The sequence below is a fragment of the Primulina tabacum genome, chromosome 5 (genome assembly GCF_025594145.1).
Source record: "Primulina tabacum isolate GXHZ01 chromosome 5, ASM2559414v2, whole genome shotgun sequence".
NCBI classification, from domain to species: Eukaryota; Viridiplantae; Streptophyta; class Magnoliopsida; order Lamiales; family Gesneriaceae; genus Primulina; species Primulina tabacum.
The window spans coordinates 10,963,490-10,982,511 of NC_134554.1; the positions used below are offsets into that span (position 1 = coordinate 10,963,490).

General features: G+C 36.6%; 3 protein-coding genes across 7 annotated transcripts; 1 reads left to right on the plus strand and 2 right to left on the minus strand.

Moving 5' to 3' along the window:
• Positions 1-2,340: 2,340 nt before the first annotated feature.
• On the plus strand, positions 2,341-3,024 carry LOC142544117 (uncharacterized). The gene has a single exon (XM_075651193.1). It carries the CDS (start codon positions 2,341-2,343, stop codon positions 3,022-3,024), a length of 684 nt encoding a protein of 227 aa, XP_075507308.1.
• LOC142546471 (putative WRKY transcription factor 46) lies at positions 2,867-4,856 on the minus strand. Its single transcript, XM_075654200.1, has 3 exons — positions 4,533-4,856; positions 4,356-4,460; positions 2,867-4,277 (listed from the first exon to the last, which is right to left on the minus strand). The coding sequence occupies exons 1-3, from the start codon at positions 4,712-4,714 to the stop codon at positions 3,854-3,856; spliced, it is 711 nt and encodes a 236-aa protein (XP_075510315.1). The 5' UTR covers positions 4,715-4,856; the 3' UTR covers positions 2,867-3,853.
• An 847-nt stretch (positions 4,857-5,703) lies between these two features.
• Positions 5,704-13,777, minus strand: LOC142546472 (phospholipid-transporting ATPase 1-like). Of its 5 annotated transcripts, none has more exons than XM_075654203.1 (10): positions 13,577-13,777; positions 11,227-13,423; positions 10,101-10,446; positions 9,016-9,805; positions 8,699-8,822; positions 8,196-8,415; positions 7,401-7,859; positions 7,118-7,298; positions 7,013-7,044; positions 5,704-6,168 (listed from the first exon to the last, which is right to left on the minus strand). In XM_075654203.1, exons 2-8 carry the CDS (start codon positions 12,983-12,985, stop codon positions 7,118-7,120), a joined length of 3,879 nt encoding a protein of 1,292 aa, XP_075510318.1. In that variant the 5' UTR covers positions 12,986-13,423; positions 13,577-13,777; the 3' UTR covers positions 5,704-6,168; positions 7,013-7,044. The 5 variants fall into 5 exon arrangements, with proteins under 5 accessions (XP_075510318.1, XP_075510317.1, XP_075510321.1 ...); XM_075654202.1 differs by having other exon boundaries at positions 5,704-6,259; XM_075654206.1 differs by lacking the exon at positions 7,013-7,044.
• Positions 13,778-19,022: the final 5,245 nt, after the last annotated feature.

Below are 19,022 nucleotides of genomic sequence, written 5' to 3' on the forward strand. Positions count from 1 at the left end.
TTTCTTTCAACGCCATTTTCCTACAAAAATATCATAAATTCTTTATAAGATATGAAAATTTTCCCATGGGTTCGAGATCCCGCAGATAAGACTCGAAATGAGACGAGTTCGAAGGGGTGTTATCGGGTGTGGGTATGGGATGTTATTAGCCAACTCCATCTCCGAATCTGTCACGATGATGATGCTGATGATGATGATGATGATAATAATAATAATAATAATAAAATAACATTTCTACTTACTAAACCATAAATTATTAATATCATCATATGTGTATTGTTTAAGTTATATTAATATTTATTTATGTAACTGAATTTTTGTACCAATATTGTTCAAATAAAATTAAAGATGTTTTTGATCAACTCAATGAGCATTTGAAGTTGTGTTGGGGACGAGGATGATGATTTAATCTATGTGAGATCGGGATTGAGACTTCTCTATTAGATAAAACCGAGAATGGGGATGTTGATATAATATGGGGCCGAAGATGGGGATGACAAACCCACCCTACTCCGCCTCGCCCCTCTTTGTTCCGTTATCATTTATACTAATAGTTTTCTTCATTTCATTTAACTATCATTATTGAATAAAATAATATTATAATCAATATACATATGTATTGTAATTATGATATATATTATATTTTAATCGAAAAGCCATCATCTCCGAACCCGAAAATCCCCAATCTCGATTATTTAATCTGGTCTAAAAAATATCTCCACAACTTATTTCATTCAAACAAGGTATTAGATCTTTCAGTGGGTTCAGATGTAATTATCATCCCTAACTATCATGAGGATGGTACCCGCATGACAGATCCAATAGCCCATAATTGTTTGACAAAAACTTGTGTGAGACGGTCTCACGGGTTATATTTTGTTATACGGTCTCACGGGTCATATTTTGTGAGACAGATCTCTTATTTGAGTCATCCATGAAAAAATATTACTTCTTATGGTAATAGTATTAATTTTTATTGTGAATAGTGGTAGGGTTGACGCGTCTCACAGATAAAGATTCGTGAGACCGTTTCACAAGAGACCTACTCTTATTATTTTACATGTGGGTTCATATATTTTTTTTAGTAGACCTCATAGGCAACAATAATTTTGGATAATTGGATTCTATCATTTACCCTCATAATAATACGAAATAATCCAGAATATTGGTAAATTTATTCAGAAAGTTGATTAGAATTAATTTGGTTCGGAGCTAAAAGAGGACACATGAAAGTTCATATGTTAAGTGGGATAATACATGCATGTGATTTGCTTAAAGATAATACATGAATGCGATTCAAATATTTGATTTTATCAGATTTGATTTGAATTAAAGAGTTTCAGGCATTTCAAACACCTGATCAAACTTGGATGGATTAGTTTCAAGCTTAGAGTTTGAAACATGGCAAGATATTGAATACTAAGGTTTTTTGATATAGATCCATTCGCCCACCAAACATAATACTTTTATTTTTAAAAATTATTTTCATCACTCATTCAACATAACTGAAAATTAAAGAGATTGTACGTTTATTTGAGAAAAAGCCCTCAAAAGCTTTATAAAGAAAGGATATATATCACGATTAATCTCTTGTGTTACACGATACGTGTGTATAATATAATATTATATAAGAAAGATTTTTTGATTAATTATAATTTTACATCTAAATAATATATAAATAAACTGAAAAGGTATTTATCCTATTTATAATAGTCAGTTGAGAAAAAGATCAATAAAAAAAATTTGAGTAGGTCTCTTGTGAGACGGTCTCACGAATCTTATTTGTGAGACGCGTCAACCCTATAATAAAAACATATATCTTACTCAAAATGCATAATAATTGAGTAATTAATATTATTTGACTAATAAAAACATATATCTTACTCAAAATGCATAATGATTGAGTAATTAATATTAATCACGTATAATTAATAATTGAATTTTTTTCACTAGTAATTTGTAAGTATTATTAATTTAAAAAAGAAGGGAAAAAGTAAATTGAAGGAAGATCAAGAAAAGGACATAAAATAGTATTGCTACAAAAGATAAAGAAATGAGCATTATAGTTGCCCCTTGCATGTTGACACATTGTGGATAGTGATGGTTATCTGATATTTATATAATATAATACTACTTTTTAAAACTAGTATGCATATTGGGTTGGTGATTGAATGATATGGTCCACGTTGAGGGCGCACCCATCCGAGTATATGCATTTTAACGATATATATATATATATACCCTGTGTTTGATGACATGAAACTCCACTACCTAGCTAGCTCGTCCAGTATATGCATATATATATGTGTGTGTGTAGAGCTGCTACCTATATTGGCAATTATGGGCGGTTGGAATATTAATGTTTACCTGGATACGATAATAGTTCCATCCAGTTTGTTTTTCACCATCGGATACCATGCCTATCTGTGGCATCAGTTCAGGCACAAGCCCATTATCACCTCAATCGGCCTCAACATGGTGAAAAGAAAGGGTTGGATGAGGGAACTGAACGAGGGCGATGATAAAAAGGGTATGCTGGTTGTCCAAACACTGAGAAACACGCTCATGTACTCCATTCTCACCTCCACCATCACCATACTCATCATCCTCTCTCTCGCCGCTCTAACTAGCAACGCCTTCAACGCCAAAGACATCTACTTGATGGGGTCACATGAGTCGAGTCGGATCATGGTGCTCAAGTTTGGTTTGGCCTCCATATTCTTGGTTGCCAGTTTCTTGTGCAGCTCTATGGCGGTGGGTTACTTGGTGGATGCAAATTTCTTGATGAACGCGATAGGCATAGGAGTGGAGTGCTCCAAGTCTGGGGTAGTGCTGGAGAGGGGATTCATGCTAGCGGTGGTTGGGAACAGGGTGCTGTGTATTGCTTTTCCATTGTTGTTGTGGATGTTTGGACCCTTGCCGGTGGCTGTCTCCTCAGCGGCGCTTGTTTGGGGGCTTTATGACCTGGATTTTCCTGCTGCTCATAAACTGATGCCACACTCCTCCTCGACCACTTATGCATAAATACGTGCTTTAACCATCTGATTAATGAATATATATTACTTCTATCTGCATGTGCTACATCTATCAAAAAGGTTTCACCCATAGACCATTTCATCCATAGACCATTATGTATATGTAATATTTCAATCAGTGAGTGTGTGCTCTCTATAATTACTATATATCACCATGCTATGCACTTAGGGAGGTTAGATTGTAACATCTCCTGTGATCCATTCCTAATCTTGATTTAGGCTGGATGAAGATCAATGAACCCTCTGCTATTTTCCCTCAATTTCTCCAGAAAAGCAAAAATTATATTATTTTCGGTTCATCTGTAATCATGCTATTAGATAGAGTTATAAAAGGCAGATTTTGCCATGGGATCTGATTTGGTTGGTAAAAGAAAAGAAGCATACAGCATAGATCATATTTCAAAAAAATCTGAGTTGAATCATAGCATATACATGTAACCAGCCACACATATTTTCTAATATCGTTTAACCGCGTTAATTCATTAATTATATCATCAAAGTATTTATACAGCCGAATTGGTACAACTTAGTAACTTCAAAGATTTTCAATACAACACTGATTCACACATAATGGCACCAATGTAATCTTTTATTATTGTTTTTTTTTTTTTTTTGCTGATATATGCATATATTATAGAAACATTTAGAAACATTGTGCTGATAAACTCATAGGAAATCAGCCAACTACACATAATTAGCATTTAAATATGATCTCCACAGCCATATATATTACACCATGCTGCTGCTGCGTATATATTCTAATATATGTCAAATAACTTCTTCACCTCTACATAGGTAGCCCCTCTTCTCGGATCGCTCTAAATAATTCCTTCATAGAGCGCAAGAATATCATCAAAAATCATATTGTTGGTCTCTGTGGCAGTAGCACAAGAATACACATCCCCCGCATAATCTGATGCTGATGACGAAATAGCTATGAAATTATTGTCAATGCATCTGAGCTGGTCGGGGGAAGTATCGAGTACAACGGATGAAGAGGATGATGTTTCTGACTTGCTAGTGTTTTCTCGTTTGATCATAGACGACAAGAGTGAATCGAAACTCCATGTGATGGAATTAGAATCGGTGTCCATGATAATTTGATTGGGTGAGTTGAATGAGCAGGTATGATGAGCAAGGTATGTTGTCTTGAATAAGGGAAATGGATCGTCTTGAATTTTCTGAACTTGTTTAGTAGCTTGGCATCCCTGGTCAAACTTGTGGGTGCATCTGTAGTAGTTTCTGCGATCAAACACAAAAATAATTAGTACTCACCAGTCTCAAAAAATCAAGTCTTGCTCTGAATTCAATATTACCTACCTGGGATGCTTGGCATTGAGTATAACCTTTTGACCATATTTCCTCCACGCGTGACCGTCTTCAACCAAGCTAGTGGTCTCTTTAATCAGTATTTCCGAAGTTTTCCTGAACCAACACAAGATAAATCAAAATCTTTAATTTGTCCAACTAAGTTCAATGCAAACAGCTAATTGTTACCTTCTCTTATAACATCCTCTCCGATCTTTATGTATGGGTAATGTTTCCGATTTCAGTGGTAGTTGGGAAGTCGGGAGTATGGAAAGGGAGTGAGTGAAGGAGTGGAGGATTTTTTCAACCAAACAGGCTCGCACTGGCACTGGATGTGTCGTCTCGGAGCATGGCCAACAGTTGATCTGCATACCGGCGACCTTGACTCAGCTCCTCCATCACTCGTTCGTTGCCTTTATCCAAACTTACACTTGCTGCTGCCTCCATCTATCTATGTACTGTCGATCGATGTATCTTCTTCCAACAACAAAATCCAAGGATAACGTTTTACTCAATAATTTATATATATAGCAAGAAGGAATGTACTTTTGGGTGTAAAATTACTAAACAAATTCAAGGAAACATCAAGGAAATTCATGTAGATGGAGTCCCACGCGCATAACTGGATTCGGAGTCACGCGCACAACCAGAAGAAATTTTATATTTCTCGTAATGAGGCGTGGGAAAGTAAACATGTTTGAGGAGCGTGGCCTGGTTTTCTTGCGCATTGGTGATTACGTACAACTGCCTTGTCATTCTCTACGTCATTCCATGTGCCACTTCAAATCTGACCCTTCACTATAGATTCTGCTCTATCCAACGTTCCAAATATTTATTCATTTAAAGACAATTTGGCACTATATCAATCAACAAGATCAGGAAGCAACGCAGGTAACGGAGTAAGATTAATAAGAATATCGGGGGCAGGTCACAAGACTTGGGGCGTGTTCAAACTTCACACTCATTCATGCCTTTGTTTTACCTTATATTATTATAAAATGATGTGCTTTATTTTTGGGCAAAACTTGTGTTACGGAGACGGATCTCTTATTTAAGTCATGCATAAAAAAATATTATTTTTTATTTTAAAAATATTACTTTTTATTGTAGATATTGATAGGTTTGACCAGTCTCACAGATAAAAATTTGTGAGACCGTCTCACAGAAGACCTACTCCTATTTTTGCTCCACGTGTTAACATGGAATGCACTTGATCAAATTAACAAAACTTAACACCTCCCAAACTTTCTTCTAATCTTCTTGGTAATGGGCACACTCTTTCTTTCTAGCCATCCTCTTCACTTACTTTTTTAAAAACATTTTTACATGAAAAAACAAAACAAAACAAAACAAAACAGAAGAGAGAAAAAGATCCACGGCTTCTCAATTCACTGCTGATATAACAAATACAACTCTTCTCAACAAATTTACCCTTCTTTTTCTTCACTTGGCCGATAAAACACCTCAGATATTACGAACTTCTTATAAAAGTGATTGAAAATCACTACATATTCTTTACATAAACTAGTGTACACTTTGATATATCTCTCCCTTCTCTCGGCATCTCATAATTTTTCTCACACAACCACAATTGTTGAGTGATATTCAGCTATTAATCACATCTAGTAGGAATCTTGCAGAAGAACCAGCCAGCAGGCTTATTTCCGTTGACTTCAATCTCCCTTTACGATTAACACAGCCTGGCTGTGAGGTCATACTTCCTCTCCCTCTTTGCTCCGGTTAAATTAGCATAATATCCAATCCACCTTTTTTGCTTGTTCCACTACTTTTCTTTCCACATGTGGGTAAACAGTGCGCCAATAATCTGAAGCATTTAAAAGAAAAAGCTTCAAGGATCCATGGGAGAAAATCCAGAAATAGTTATGATGTGTCCAAGAACATTCGAATCTTTGCTTCTGCAGGATAAGTCAGCCAAGTATGCATTATAGATCAATCCACAAGCTACGTAAGTGGTAATAAATTTCACATGTACCACATAAAATTTAAATGATATTTGTAGTGTTTACACAAAATTCATTCTGAAAAGATTCAACGTTCTATTATCGAATGTTCCTTTTCATTGTAAAACTCTATCAACATCAGCCACTTCATCAAAATCAATCCCAAAGTTATACACAGATCTTGAAAAATCACAATTTATATAGTAGAAATTTATCAAGTTGCTCAATCATGATTGGACAATTCATTCAAAAGCATTTGGACATTAACCCTAGCAGTAAAAGAACCCTATAACACTTGGTTACCATGGCCAAATCAGGTATCATCTAATTCAAACAATTATAAAAAAAATATTTCAAGTAGTGAAGAACCTAAGAATGGCTGATAAAAGAACAGCTCATGCAACAAACTGCGAGCCATATCCAACAGCCATCACGGCCACGACTGCTAGCAAATCCATGGGATATAAAAACTGAAAACCCAAACATGGAACCCGACGATCAAGAACAAGACAACATGATCCAAGACCCAATCAATTCACGGGCGTCAAAAGTATAAGGTCATAAGTACGTTACACATGCCATTGTCTATAAGTATCCACGAGCTATTAACAGAATATGATAGATACTAGTGGATCGCCACCTTGTGTTGAATATGCACATCATGAGATGAGCCGTGTCAATAACACAGAAGGGAAACCATGAACTTACAATTGGGTGGCAATGCCCAATGGAAGATGCATCTGGAAAAAGTTGAAAAACTTAAGGTTTGTTGAAATAGAATAAAGTAACCGGTCAGCTTCAAACTACACCAACCTATGATTCAAAAAACCTTTGCCGCTTTCTCAATATTTCAGCCTCTCTAGCAATTTGGATATCTGAAGGCCAAAAAATCTGATGGAAAACTTTGAAAACAAATCGAGGGAGCAATCCTATAACTGTTATAAGCAAAATGGAGAGCCAATAAGTTGGTGACTTTCCCAGGTTGTATATTGTACTGCACAAAACCGAGAAAAATTCCAGTTATGAACAATAGAGAAACAATGAAACATAACAAAAATGTCTGATTTCAACAAACTAAATCACTTTGCAAACTAACCCATAATTAGGCAAGACGGGAATAGAATCAAGCACCACCATGCAACCATATGTTACAATTATTGATCCCCACGTGGCCATATGAGTGATAACTACCCAGCGTTTAATATCCATTGCCAAATGCACATTGACTAAGATTACAACAGCAATTGTCCACAAGCTGCCCATGCTCCAAATGTCAATGGTGCTCTCTTCATAGGTGAACAATGGGATATAGAAGAGAACAAGGCTCTGCCATAGCGTGTCCACCATTGTAATCCAGAAGAGGAACATATTGTAGCTCTCTTGTCGATGACCCGCAGCGTAAAGTTTTGGATATTTAAGTAATGTCTTGTGACTTAAATCCTTGTCAAGAATACCAACAACTATAGTAGGTACTGAAGTATATATAACAGAATAAAAAACACTACTCCAGTCTGTCAGTGCAGATGTAGTTGAGAAGGCTGTACACAATATATACCTGAAATTTAATTTTAATAAAGAAAGGCATTAGTTCGAAAGAATACGCCACAATACAATTAAGTGAAAAATTACAATGCAAAATCGAAACCGAACAAGAGATTGTCATTTTTCATCAGCATTGCCAATGTGTGATTAACATGTACACGGGGTCAAATATTGCTAAGGAAAAACGATAGTACTATCATTAGTCACTACAAAATACCGTGACCTATGCTGCTGTACATTCAACTCTACTTTTTATTGATGAGCACAGAGAATTTGAAAGCCTTTATGGGAAATAGACAAACTCACAGCAGCTAATGCAAAATATTAAGGCCAAGAATGATAAGCATACCAGAAAAGCATCAATACGAAAACAGCATTGCGATAGAAGTTATATAGGACCAGATAACCAATTCGCTGATAATTCCAGTGTCCATGCACCAAAAGCAGTCTTTTCAAAAATCTGAATTGTCCCATAGCAAAATCTGATGCCATCACTGCTTGTCGACCTTCTTGACCACAAATTCCGACACCAACATCCGCCATTTGAATCATTGAAACATCATTAGCCCCTGCAGATACATTGTACATCAATTGTAAGCAAAAGTAACCTAAAAACCCTTATTTAAAGATGCAATTTGCAAAGAGCCTACACACACACCACTTTTTTAGGGTATGAACATAATTCACATTAGAAAGAATCTGCACAGTCAGGATACAAAGGTTTCTGGGGATTAACCTGGAAAAACAAATGCAATCATCTCCTCCCACACCCAACCTCCCAAAAGAAAGAGACCAAACGAAAACTGCATTATTATATCTTTAATTTTACATGAATTCAGTGAACTTACTCACCATCACCTATGGCTAGTGTCATGTCATCGGTGCGGCCTTTAATCATGTCAACAATTCCAGCCTTCTGCAACGGTGCAACGCGACAACACAGCACTACCCTACACAAGGTTGCAAGGTCGAATAGCTGTTACAAAATACAAAGAAATTTGTGAGAAGCAGGGTGAGTGAGTAGAGGACAAAGCATTCTCACAGTCAAAGATCAAAATGGGCCATTCAATAACCAAATTTTAGCAATCATACGAGCAAAACTAAATCAAGAGACCAAAGAAAACAAAGAAAATCAAATTACAACAAAGATAGAGATGATGCATGCATGCCTCGGACTCCAGATCTTTCTCTAATATGTACACCAGACTATTCCCATCAATAACAAGTGCCAGCGGTCTGGAAGTAGGTCCATCTTCCTGTCCTGCATGCAGCTGTGGTGAAGCTGACTTTGTATTAGAAGGGATTTCAAGATAATCAATTTCGGCACTTTTCTTCCGTTTAGGAATCTGATCGCTACAACTTGCGGACTTCAGAAAATATCCGTCCCTAGCATCACACAGAAGTTTTTTGCATTCATCCTCTGAATTTCCATTTATGATTATCTGGTGCATATCCGTGGTCAAGAGTCTGCAAGAAAGACCAATAGATATCGCTGTCTCCTGCTTATCCCCAGTGAGAACCCACACCTTTATTCCAGCTTGCCGCAGGGACTCAATGGCTTCTGGTACTCCCTCTTGTAATTTGTCCTCAATGGCTGTGGCCCCAAGCAGGGTCAAGTCACGTTCAATAAGAGCTGCAGTTTGGCGCAATTTTATTGATCTGTCAGTTAAAGATGTGCTAGCATCTTCATACATGCATTGCCACTCCGCAAGTTGTTCATCCGTAAGGTCTCGAGCAGCAACAACAAGAGTGCGCAAACCTTCAGCAGAATATTCATTCAAGTGAGATTGTGTTGTGCATATTACAGGATCATCACTGGCGTGGCTCTGCTTTAAAATGCTAAACATAGAAGTATCTGCCCCTTTCACCAATACTTTTACAGTATCATTTGGAAATCTAATAACCACAGACATCCTTTTACGCACACTATCAAATTCATGCAGACCCAAAACATCCAACCTGCATTAGAAGTGTATACATTTGAGTATTCAAAGTAACTTCAAATTTGATAGAAAAGGTAATGCCGGGGTTTACTATTTTAGATTACATATTGAAGAATATAGCAGTTGATTCAACTTGATATCCTTAAAAAATTCAACTGAAATGGATGGTGTGTATGCGTTAAAGGAAAAAATAAAATAAATAACATATGCTGCAAAAGAGGAGACGGTCGTCCATAATAACAGCACACATCACTCGGAAATAAAATTCCAATGAGACCTACACTTTCTCGAAGTAAAGAGAGCCTTCTAACCTCAATTTCTCACCATTGGCATCAATGACAATATGCCCAGATGTACGTTCAAAAAGTGTATACCCATAAGCTGACGCCGCAGCAACCAGAGCCTGTTCATCTGGAGATTCGCCTTGATATTCGACAGATTTATGACTGTCACCTGGTGTGCAGTCCAGACCACTTGAAGGGCATTCAGATACAATAGGAATCACTGTATTACAGGCTGCCAGAGTCAGAAAGAAGTCATGTGCTGCAATCTTTTCTTCTCCATATAGATCTTTGTACAACAGTTTCACGAGTTCAGAGTTTGGAAAGATCTCAGATTTTAGCCTCCATTTTTGTTTATAAAACTTGGCATCTTCCCCTGCAGAGGTATGTCAACCATTAGCATATATATACAATTGTATATATAGTCACTTGATAGATGTGATAAAAAAATCAAAGCATTATTCCACCTCAGTCATTGCAAACATTGTCAGGCACGCATACGTATACAGGTATTTAAGGAAAGCAATATATTAAGTACATCACTATTGCAGATATTGAAGGTTGAAGAAAGCTGTATAAATTCAGTAAAAGCTATAGTTGTTAAAAGCATGCAGTGTGTGGGGTCTAGGACCAATCTTTATGTTTACAACTCGGCACCCTTTAAAAGCCCTTCTCCTACACGAATGAACGAATGTAGGCTATGTGAATTCATGGTGATACAGTCATTCACATTTCCTGTAGTCTTGAACATCAATAAATTCTGAGAGCCTGATTTAATGTATAGGAGAATCAACCACCAGCTTTAATTATAAAACCTGGAAAGTTGCACTTAGATATATACACATTCAGACGCATGTGAATGACCTGAAAAGCAAAATGCTTATAACAATTTGATATATCATGATGTGTTCTATACATATAAATTCAAGCAGATTCATGGCGTATACTGATACCACATTTTGCAAGCTTAACTATTGGGGGCAACGAATTCAAACTTACGGTATTACCTCCATTCCTAGAATGCAACAAAAAAAACACAGCAATATTTTTTAAAGTACTTAATCCTCTGGAGCGTCAAAAAAAATTGAACAGAGCCACAATATTATAATTTTTACTATTATTATCATCAAAAAGTGAAACAGGACTTGACTTATACCTTCAACACCTGATGGGCCAGTCAACGAGAGTCTGCAATCATAATTCTTTCCCCAAATGCTAGCTTTTTTGAATTCCATCTTGTTTTCTGTCAGTGTACCAGTCTTGTCCGAAAATACATATCTTATTTGTCCCAAATCCTCATTAATATTCAAGGATCTACACTGAAACTTGGAATTAGTACTGCTGTCGTACATATCCCTGTCACCGATCATAAAATATGATTGTCCCAACCGAACAAGCTCCATGGTGATATATAGAGATATTGGGATCATTATTTGGAAAACAATAATAGAGCTTAAGAATGAGAAAAAGGTTTCCATAGGAATTCCATAATATTTGTATTTTTTTCCAACTTTTCCCTTCTCAAAGTAACTTTTCCTGTAGTAAGGCAATGTATCAAGCTCGGGCTCATGACGCTTTAGCCATAAACCCATCCCAAAGGCTACAACGAGGCACATGATCAAGAGGAAAACAGATAACCATAAAGTCTCCCTGTTCATGTAGGTTTCCAGTCTACTTCGTTTAGAAGGAGTCATTGCGCTATTTAGCATAGCTTTTGTCTCCTGTCCAGCATAAACCACAACGCCAACAGCCCATTCTGTATTCTTGAGCTGACAACCACGCAAAATGATGTTTGATTGGCTGAGGGAAAACCTATGCCCTTTCAACTCCATGTTCGCGGTGAATTCATAAATGTTTCGGTTTGGCTGCTCACATCTGACAATCCCTGATATTGTTGACCCTTCAAGTACCAAATTGTTAGTTTCTTGCCGAGCATACCTTGTCTTCAAATTTGACTCGCCATCTAAATTCATCGTCAGTATATAAGCAATTCCACTAGGATCACTTGTGCTCAGCAACACCATATCGCAGGGAATAGACTCATCAGAATGGATCTTTATTACATCCCCAGCCTGTATTTTTTTCCACCTTTTGGGATAGTACTTATCAGATTTCAGCACTAGAGCCTCCCGGTTGTTCTCATTCCTATCTGACCTGTGTCTTCGCCAATCTTCATAACCATCTTTTACAGCTGTGACAGTGAGTACAAAAAGAAGCGGGAAAAGGGAAACCGTTCTCCCAAAGACAGCAAGAGGGGGAAGTTGGTTCAAAGCAGCAATGGCTAGAAAGTACAAATAAGCAACTCGATGGAACTGAATAAAAAGATTCTTAGGCAAAAAATTAAGGAATGTATATTTACTGGTCCGGATCTCATTCCCGGAAAAATCATCCTTTTCATTCGTCTTTATTGGATCATTGACATGGATCAACCTGGGGTTATCATGATGATTTATACTCTCAGCAAGCTGCATGCTTATCTGAAGGAATCTTTCAGACCTTCGTGACTTGTTCAAGTTGTCCTGCACCCGAGAAGAAGCACCAGAAACTTCCAGGGCACTAATATCAAGCCATGAATCCGCTACACCACCCCATGACACAAGGCCTTTCCTCTTGCGTCGGGGGCATTGCAAATGAAGCTCCGCCGACCGATATTCCTTTCTTTTAGGCCAGAAAGCAGAACCTTCACGCGAGTTCCTTGCAACAGTAGTAGTTACAGTATCTTCCACCACCTCCTTCAGATCATACAGATTGTTATCTAGTGTTTCGTCAGCAATAGAAGAAGAGATTGATGCGTTATGGCGCAGGCATCCCAATGAGCTGATAGTCAAGGAAGAGTGACGGTTATGGTGAATGGGGTGAGGCTGTGGAGCAGAAAGGGGTCCAGATTGAGACAACAGCGGCTTGCCAGAAGACATAAAGAATCCACCAATGCGAAAAACACATTGGAGAATGGCATAGCTAATCCTTAAGCAAAACAACTGCCGAACTTATCAAACACAATTGGTACCACCCCCAAGAGTATATGTAAATCTATACCTTTTCTCAACCCAAGGAGTATATGCCCCGCCCAAACCAACAGTCAGAAAACGAGGTGCCCAATTGAAGGTCTGCTCACCGAATAATTTTTTCCTCTAAATATTAGCCAACATCAGGAAGATGATAAAAATACAATAAGCCGCACTACCTAATGTTCTCCACCAAAATAATTAATCTTGAAACCCCAGCAGAAAAAAGACTGTACCTTTTGGCCTTCAAACATATAAAAAAAAATCTTTTCGCCTTCAAACAGAAAGAACACCTACAAATGCGTGATTGCTCCAGGAGAAACCAAAAACGTCCAAGAAATGCCAGAACTGCAAAAAACAGAGACACAACACAAAGCCAAATCTGAATCAAGACTTATATATTGGTCGGCCAAATAAATGCGAGCGATATGAAATGACATTGGTGATTGAAGATGGGAAATTGAAAGCAGAGAGAGAGGAGGGTCTCCCTCATTTGTTTACCGTCTCGGAAAAGGCTAATCGATGTCAGATTAGATTCAGATCTGCTGCCTGCCTTCTACCCCCGTTTTTGGGCTTTTTCTATCCATCCAACAACAACAATTCTATGAAAATACAAAACAAATTGCCGATTAATGAACAAAATTTGAACGTGTAATTGATGATGTTGACACAAAGAGAGAGAGAGACGAGTGGAAGAGCACGACTTTTGGCTTTCCTTCTTTTTTATTATTACAAGAGCTCGGTAACTAATATTATTTTTGCTGTGAAAAAATAAAAATTTATGGTAAAAAGTAAAAATCTCAAACTCTCAAAATTTATCAAACTACACATTTTATAATATTTTTCTCTCTACTCAATTGTGATTTTCTTCACAAATGAGAGATCTATTTATAGGAAATCTTTACAAATAATCCAAAAATAAAATACATCATTACCTACATCATCACACACTAATTTTCAATATTTACAACTCTTATTTTCAACATTCAAATATTCAACATTCAAATATTCAATACACACATTTTAAATATTATTTTCCAATACTCCCCCTTGTGATGATGATCATGATACGATGATGTCTTCATTACGTGTTTTTGTACTACCTCGTTAAAAACCTTACTTGGAAAAACCCATTGGGATAAAAACCATAGTAAGGAAAAAAGAGTGCAGTCACCTAAACTCTCCCTGATGTTGACATGAACAATTCTTCACAAATTTCGTAGATTGCACATCCCAATATTATATATGTGCTTTCTGAATATTGACGTAGGAAGTGCCTTCGTGAAGAGATCTGATGAGTTTTCACTTGATTGAATGTGAAGAACATCAATACATCTATTCTTCTCAAGCTCCTTGGTGAATGCGAAGAACTTAGGAGGAATATGTTTAGTTCTGTCGCTTTTTATGTATCCTTCTTTCATTTGAGCAACACATGCAGCATTATCTTCATATAGTATCACAGGCTTCTCATCAGATGATAATCCGCATGAAATTTGGATATGTTGGGTCATTGATTTTAACCACACACATTCACGACTTGCTTCATGTAGTGCAATAATCTCGGCATGATTTGATGAAGTTGTTACGAGCGTTTGTTTCTGAGAACGCCAAGATATTGCAGTGCCTCCACGAGTAAATACATATCCAGTTTGGGAACGTGCCTTGTGTGGATCAGATATGTATCCAGCATCAGCATAACCAATTATACTTGGATTAGCATCTTTTGAATACAAAAGTCCCAAGTCTGTCGTTCCTCGTAGATAACGGAATATATGTTTAATTCCGTTCCAGTGTCTCTTTGTTGGATATGTGCTAAATCTTGCCAACAGATTCACGGCAAAAGATATATCAGGTCTTGTACAATTTGTAAGGTACATAAGGGCACCGATGGCACTTAGATATGGTACTTCTGGACCAAGAATATCTTCATCATCTTCACATGGACGGAATGGATCCTTTTCTATGTTTAATGATCTAACAACCATTGGAGTACTTAAAGGATTTGCTTTATCCATATTAAAACGTTTAAGGATCTTTTCTGTATAATTTGTCTGGTGAACAAACATTCCACATTCTTTTTGTTCAATTTGTAAACCCAGACAATACTTGGTTTTTCCAAGATCCTTCATTTCAAATTCTTCCTTCAAGTATGACACAACTTCTTGAATTTCTTTATTCGTTCCAATGATGTTTAAATCATCAACATATACAGCAATAATTACGCATCCGGATGTTGTTTTCTTAATGAAAACACAAGGGCATATTGAATTATTTACATATCCCTTTTTCATCAAGTGATCACTTAGTCGATTATACCACATTCGACCTGATTGCTTTAACCCATATAATGATCTTTGTAATTTCACAGAATAACATTCCATGGGTTTTGAACTTTGTGCTTCAGGCATCTTAAATCTTTCAGGGATTTTCATATATATATTACTATCAAGTGATCCATATAAGTAAGTTGTAACAACATCCATAAGACGCATTTCTAAATTTTCAGATACCGCCAAGCTAATCAAATACCGAAACGTAATTGCATCCATCACAGGAGAATACGTTTCTTCATAATCAATTACAGGCCTTTGAGAAAAACCTTGTGCAACAAGTCGAGCTTTATATCTTACTATTTCATTTTTCTCATTTCGCTTTCGAATAAAAACTCATTTGTATCCAACAGGTTTTACACCTTCAGGTGTAAGGACTATAGGTCCAAAAACATTACGTTTATTTAGCGAATTTAATTCAACCTGGATGGCATCTTTCCATTTTATCCAATCCTGCCGATTTTTACATTCACCAAAAGATTTTGGTTCATGATCTTCGTTATCATTTATGATGTCGATTGCCACATTATAAGAAAATATATCATCAATTTCATCTATATCTTTTCGGTTCCATATTTTTCCAGTATTAATATAATTGATAGAGATTTCATGATTCTCGTCAGTTTGTTGTTCTGACAGAACATTTTCATCATCATGTGTTTCTTCAGGAACACCATTCTCTATTTTGTGATCATCATGTGTTTCTTCAGAAACGTCATTCTTTATTTTGTGATCATCGTGTTTCTCTATGAATTTTCTTTTTCGAGGATTTTTATCCTTGGAACCGACTGGCCTTCCACGCTTCAAGCGTTTAATGACATCATGAGTATCTTCCATTTGTTTCTTTGGAATTTCAATTCGAGTAGGGGCATTTGCAGCATGTATATATGATTTAGTTACCCCTTTTGTGTCAGCAAATGCATCTGGTATTTGATTTGCTATTCTTTGCAAGTGTACAATTTGTTGTACATCTTTTTCACATTGTTTTGTTCTTAGATCCAGATGTAACAATGATGATACATACCATGTAATTTCCTTTTCGGTATGTTTCTGTTCTCCCCCTAACATTGGGAAGATTTTCTCATTAAAATGACAATCAGCAAAACGTGCTGTGAACACGTCGCCTGTCTGAGGTTCAAGATATCGAATGATTGATGGACTATCATAACCGATATAAATTCCAACCTTTCTTTGAGGTCCCATTTTCTTTCGTTGCGGTGGTGCAATAGGCACATACACCATACATCCAAAAATTCTCAGATGAGAAATGTCTGGTTCTTTACCAAATGCAAGCTGCAATGGGGAGTATTTATGATATGCACTTGGTCTGATGCGAATTAATGAAGCAGCGTGTAAAATTGCATGTCCCCATATAGAAATAGGGAGCTTTGTTTTCATAATCATTGGTCTAGCAATCATTTGCAGACGTTTAATCAATGGTTCAGCCAATCCATTCTGTGTATGTACATGAGCAACATGATGCTCAACAATGATTCCCATAGACATACAATAATCATTGAAAGTTTGGGAAGTAAATTCACCAGCATTATCAAGTCTAATTTTCTTGATTGTATAATCGGGAAATTGATTCATCAATTTTATTATTTGAGCAAGTAGTCTTGCAAATGCAACATTTCGAGTTGATAATAAACATACATGTGACCATCTGCTGGAGGCATCAATCAATACCATAAAGTATCTGAATGGTCCACATGGTGGATGGATTGGTCCACAAATATCACCCTGAATACGTTCAAGAAACATTGGTGATTCAGTTTGGATTTTGCCTGGTGATGGTCTTATAATAATTTTTCCAAGAGAACATGCTTTACATTGAAACTTATTATTCTGAAAGATCTTCTGGTCTTTCAGTGGATGACCATGTGTATTTTCTATAATTCTTCGCATCATTGTTGAACCAGGTTGTCCCAATCGATCATGCCAATTGGTTAATATCGAAGAATTATCAACTACCATGTTTGATTCAATGAGACTTATATGTGTATAATGCAATCCAGTAGGGAGCATTGGTAGTTTTTCAATCACATATTTCTTTCCTGATTTATATGTGATAAGACACATATATTTCTCATTCCCTTCATTCATTGTTTGAGTATCATACCCATGGGAATATATATCATTAAAACTCAACAAATTTCTTTTCGATTGTGGTGAATATAAAGCATCATTGATCAAAAATTTTGTACCATTAGGTAACAAAAATTGTGCTTTACCACATCCTTTAATCAAGTCTACAGGACCTGATATTGTATTCACCGTTGTTTTTGTTGGTTTTAGTTCCAAGAAATATCTTTTATCTCTGAGGATAGTGTGCGTTGTACCACTATCGGGTATGCAAACTTCAGCTTTGCTCATAGTATTTTCCATATTTGAACTTCAAAAAAATATGCAATGAAATAAATTACTTGCAATATATATTTAAATATAACACAAATCATAATTATACAATAAAACATTATTCTATGAATACATGAAAAATAGATTATTGTACATTTATATTCTACCATTATATTGTTCATTTTCAGAGAAATCGTTGAGAAAATCTACAGCATCAATATTGTTCATTTCTATCCCACCAACATATTGATCATTTCCAGAGAAATCATTCATAAAATCACCAGCATCAAAATGAGTTGAATCACTCAAACGGTCACTGCGTTCAGTGAAGTTGGTCTCCTTTTCTTTCCCCTTTAATGATTCTTTATAAAGTTTATAAAGGTGCTCAGGGGCTCGACAAACTTTGGACCAATGTCCTGGAGTACCACATCTGTAACAAGAACTTTCATATCTTTTTGAGTGCTTCTCATTAACACTTGTATTCTCATGATGCATTTTCTGTGGATGGTTTGGGACGTTCTTTTGAGATGAGTTATAAAAATAACTATCTCGATTATTTTCAAAACCACGGCCTTGACCACGACCACGGCCAATTCCACGTCCACGTCCACGTCCACGACCTCGACCTCGACCTCGACCAAAACCTTGTCTTTGAATTTGATTTTGGTTTCCTAGGTTTAAATTCATTTTTACTTACAGCATTTACTTCTGGAAATGCTGTTGATCCAGTGGGTCGGGACTGATGATTTCTCATTAATAGCTCGTTGTTTTTTTCCGCCACAAGAAGACAGGCGATGAGTTCAGAATATCTCGCGAATCCACGTACTCTATATTGTTGCTGTAGAGTAATATTTGATGCATGAAACGTGGAAAATGTTTTTTCAAGCATCTCAGATTCTGTGACCTCATGTCCACAAAATTTTAATTGCGAGATTATTCTATACATCGCCGAATTGTAATCACTGACTTTTTTAAAGTCTTGGAATCTCAATGTATTCCATTCATCCCGGGCGGTCGGAAGTATAACTTCTCTTATATGTTCGAATCTTTCTTTTAATCCCTTCCACAAAGCCATGAGATTTTTTTCAGTCAGATATTCACATTTCAATCCATCGTCGAGATGTCGACGCAAAAATATCATGGCTCTTGCCTTTTCTTGTGACGTGCATATACCATTTTCTTTAATGGTCTCGCTTAGACCCAATGACTCAAGATGCATTTCTACATCTAGAGTCCATGGCATATAATTCTTTCCCGTG

What these genes read in the sequence shown, in the direction of transcription:
- LOC142546471 (XM_075654200.1), bottom strand. Translation starts at nt 4,714, where the DNA reads ATGCAGATCAACTGTTGGCCATGCTCCGAGACGACACATCCAGTGCCA. An exon ending in AGAGGATGTTATAAGAGAAG is followed by an intron (nt 4,461 to 4,532) that starts GTAACAATTAGC and finishes GTGTTGGTTCAG; the next exon opens with GAAAACTTCGGAAATACTGA. An exon ending in CTCAATGCCAAGCATCCCAG is followed by an intron (nt 4,278 to 4,355) that starts GTAGGTAATATT and finishes GTTTGATCGCAG; the next exon opens with AAACTACTACAGATGCACCC.
- LOC142546472 (XM_075654206.1), bottom strand. Translation starts at nt 12,985, where the DNA reads ATGTCTTCTGGCAAGCCGCTGTTGTCTCAATCTGGACCCCTTTCTGCT. An exon ending in TGGCCCATCAGGTGTTGAAG is followed by an intron (nt 10,447 to 11,226) that starts GTATAAGTCAAG and finishes ATACCTCTGCAG; the next exon opens with GGGAAGATGCCAAGTTTTAT. An exon ending in TTCGTATTGATGCTTTTCTG is followed by an intron (nt 7,860 to 8,195) that starts GTATGCTTATCA and finishes ATTAAATTTCAG; the next exon opens with GTATATATTGTGTACAGCCT.
- LOC142544117 (XM_075651193.1), top strand. Translation starts at nt 2,341, where the DNA reads ATGGGCGGTTGGAATATTAATGTTTACCTGGATACGATAATAGTTCCA.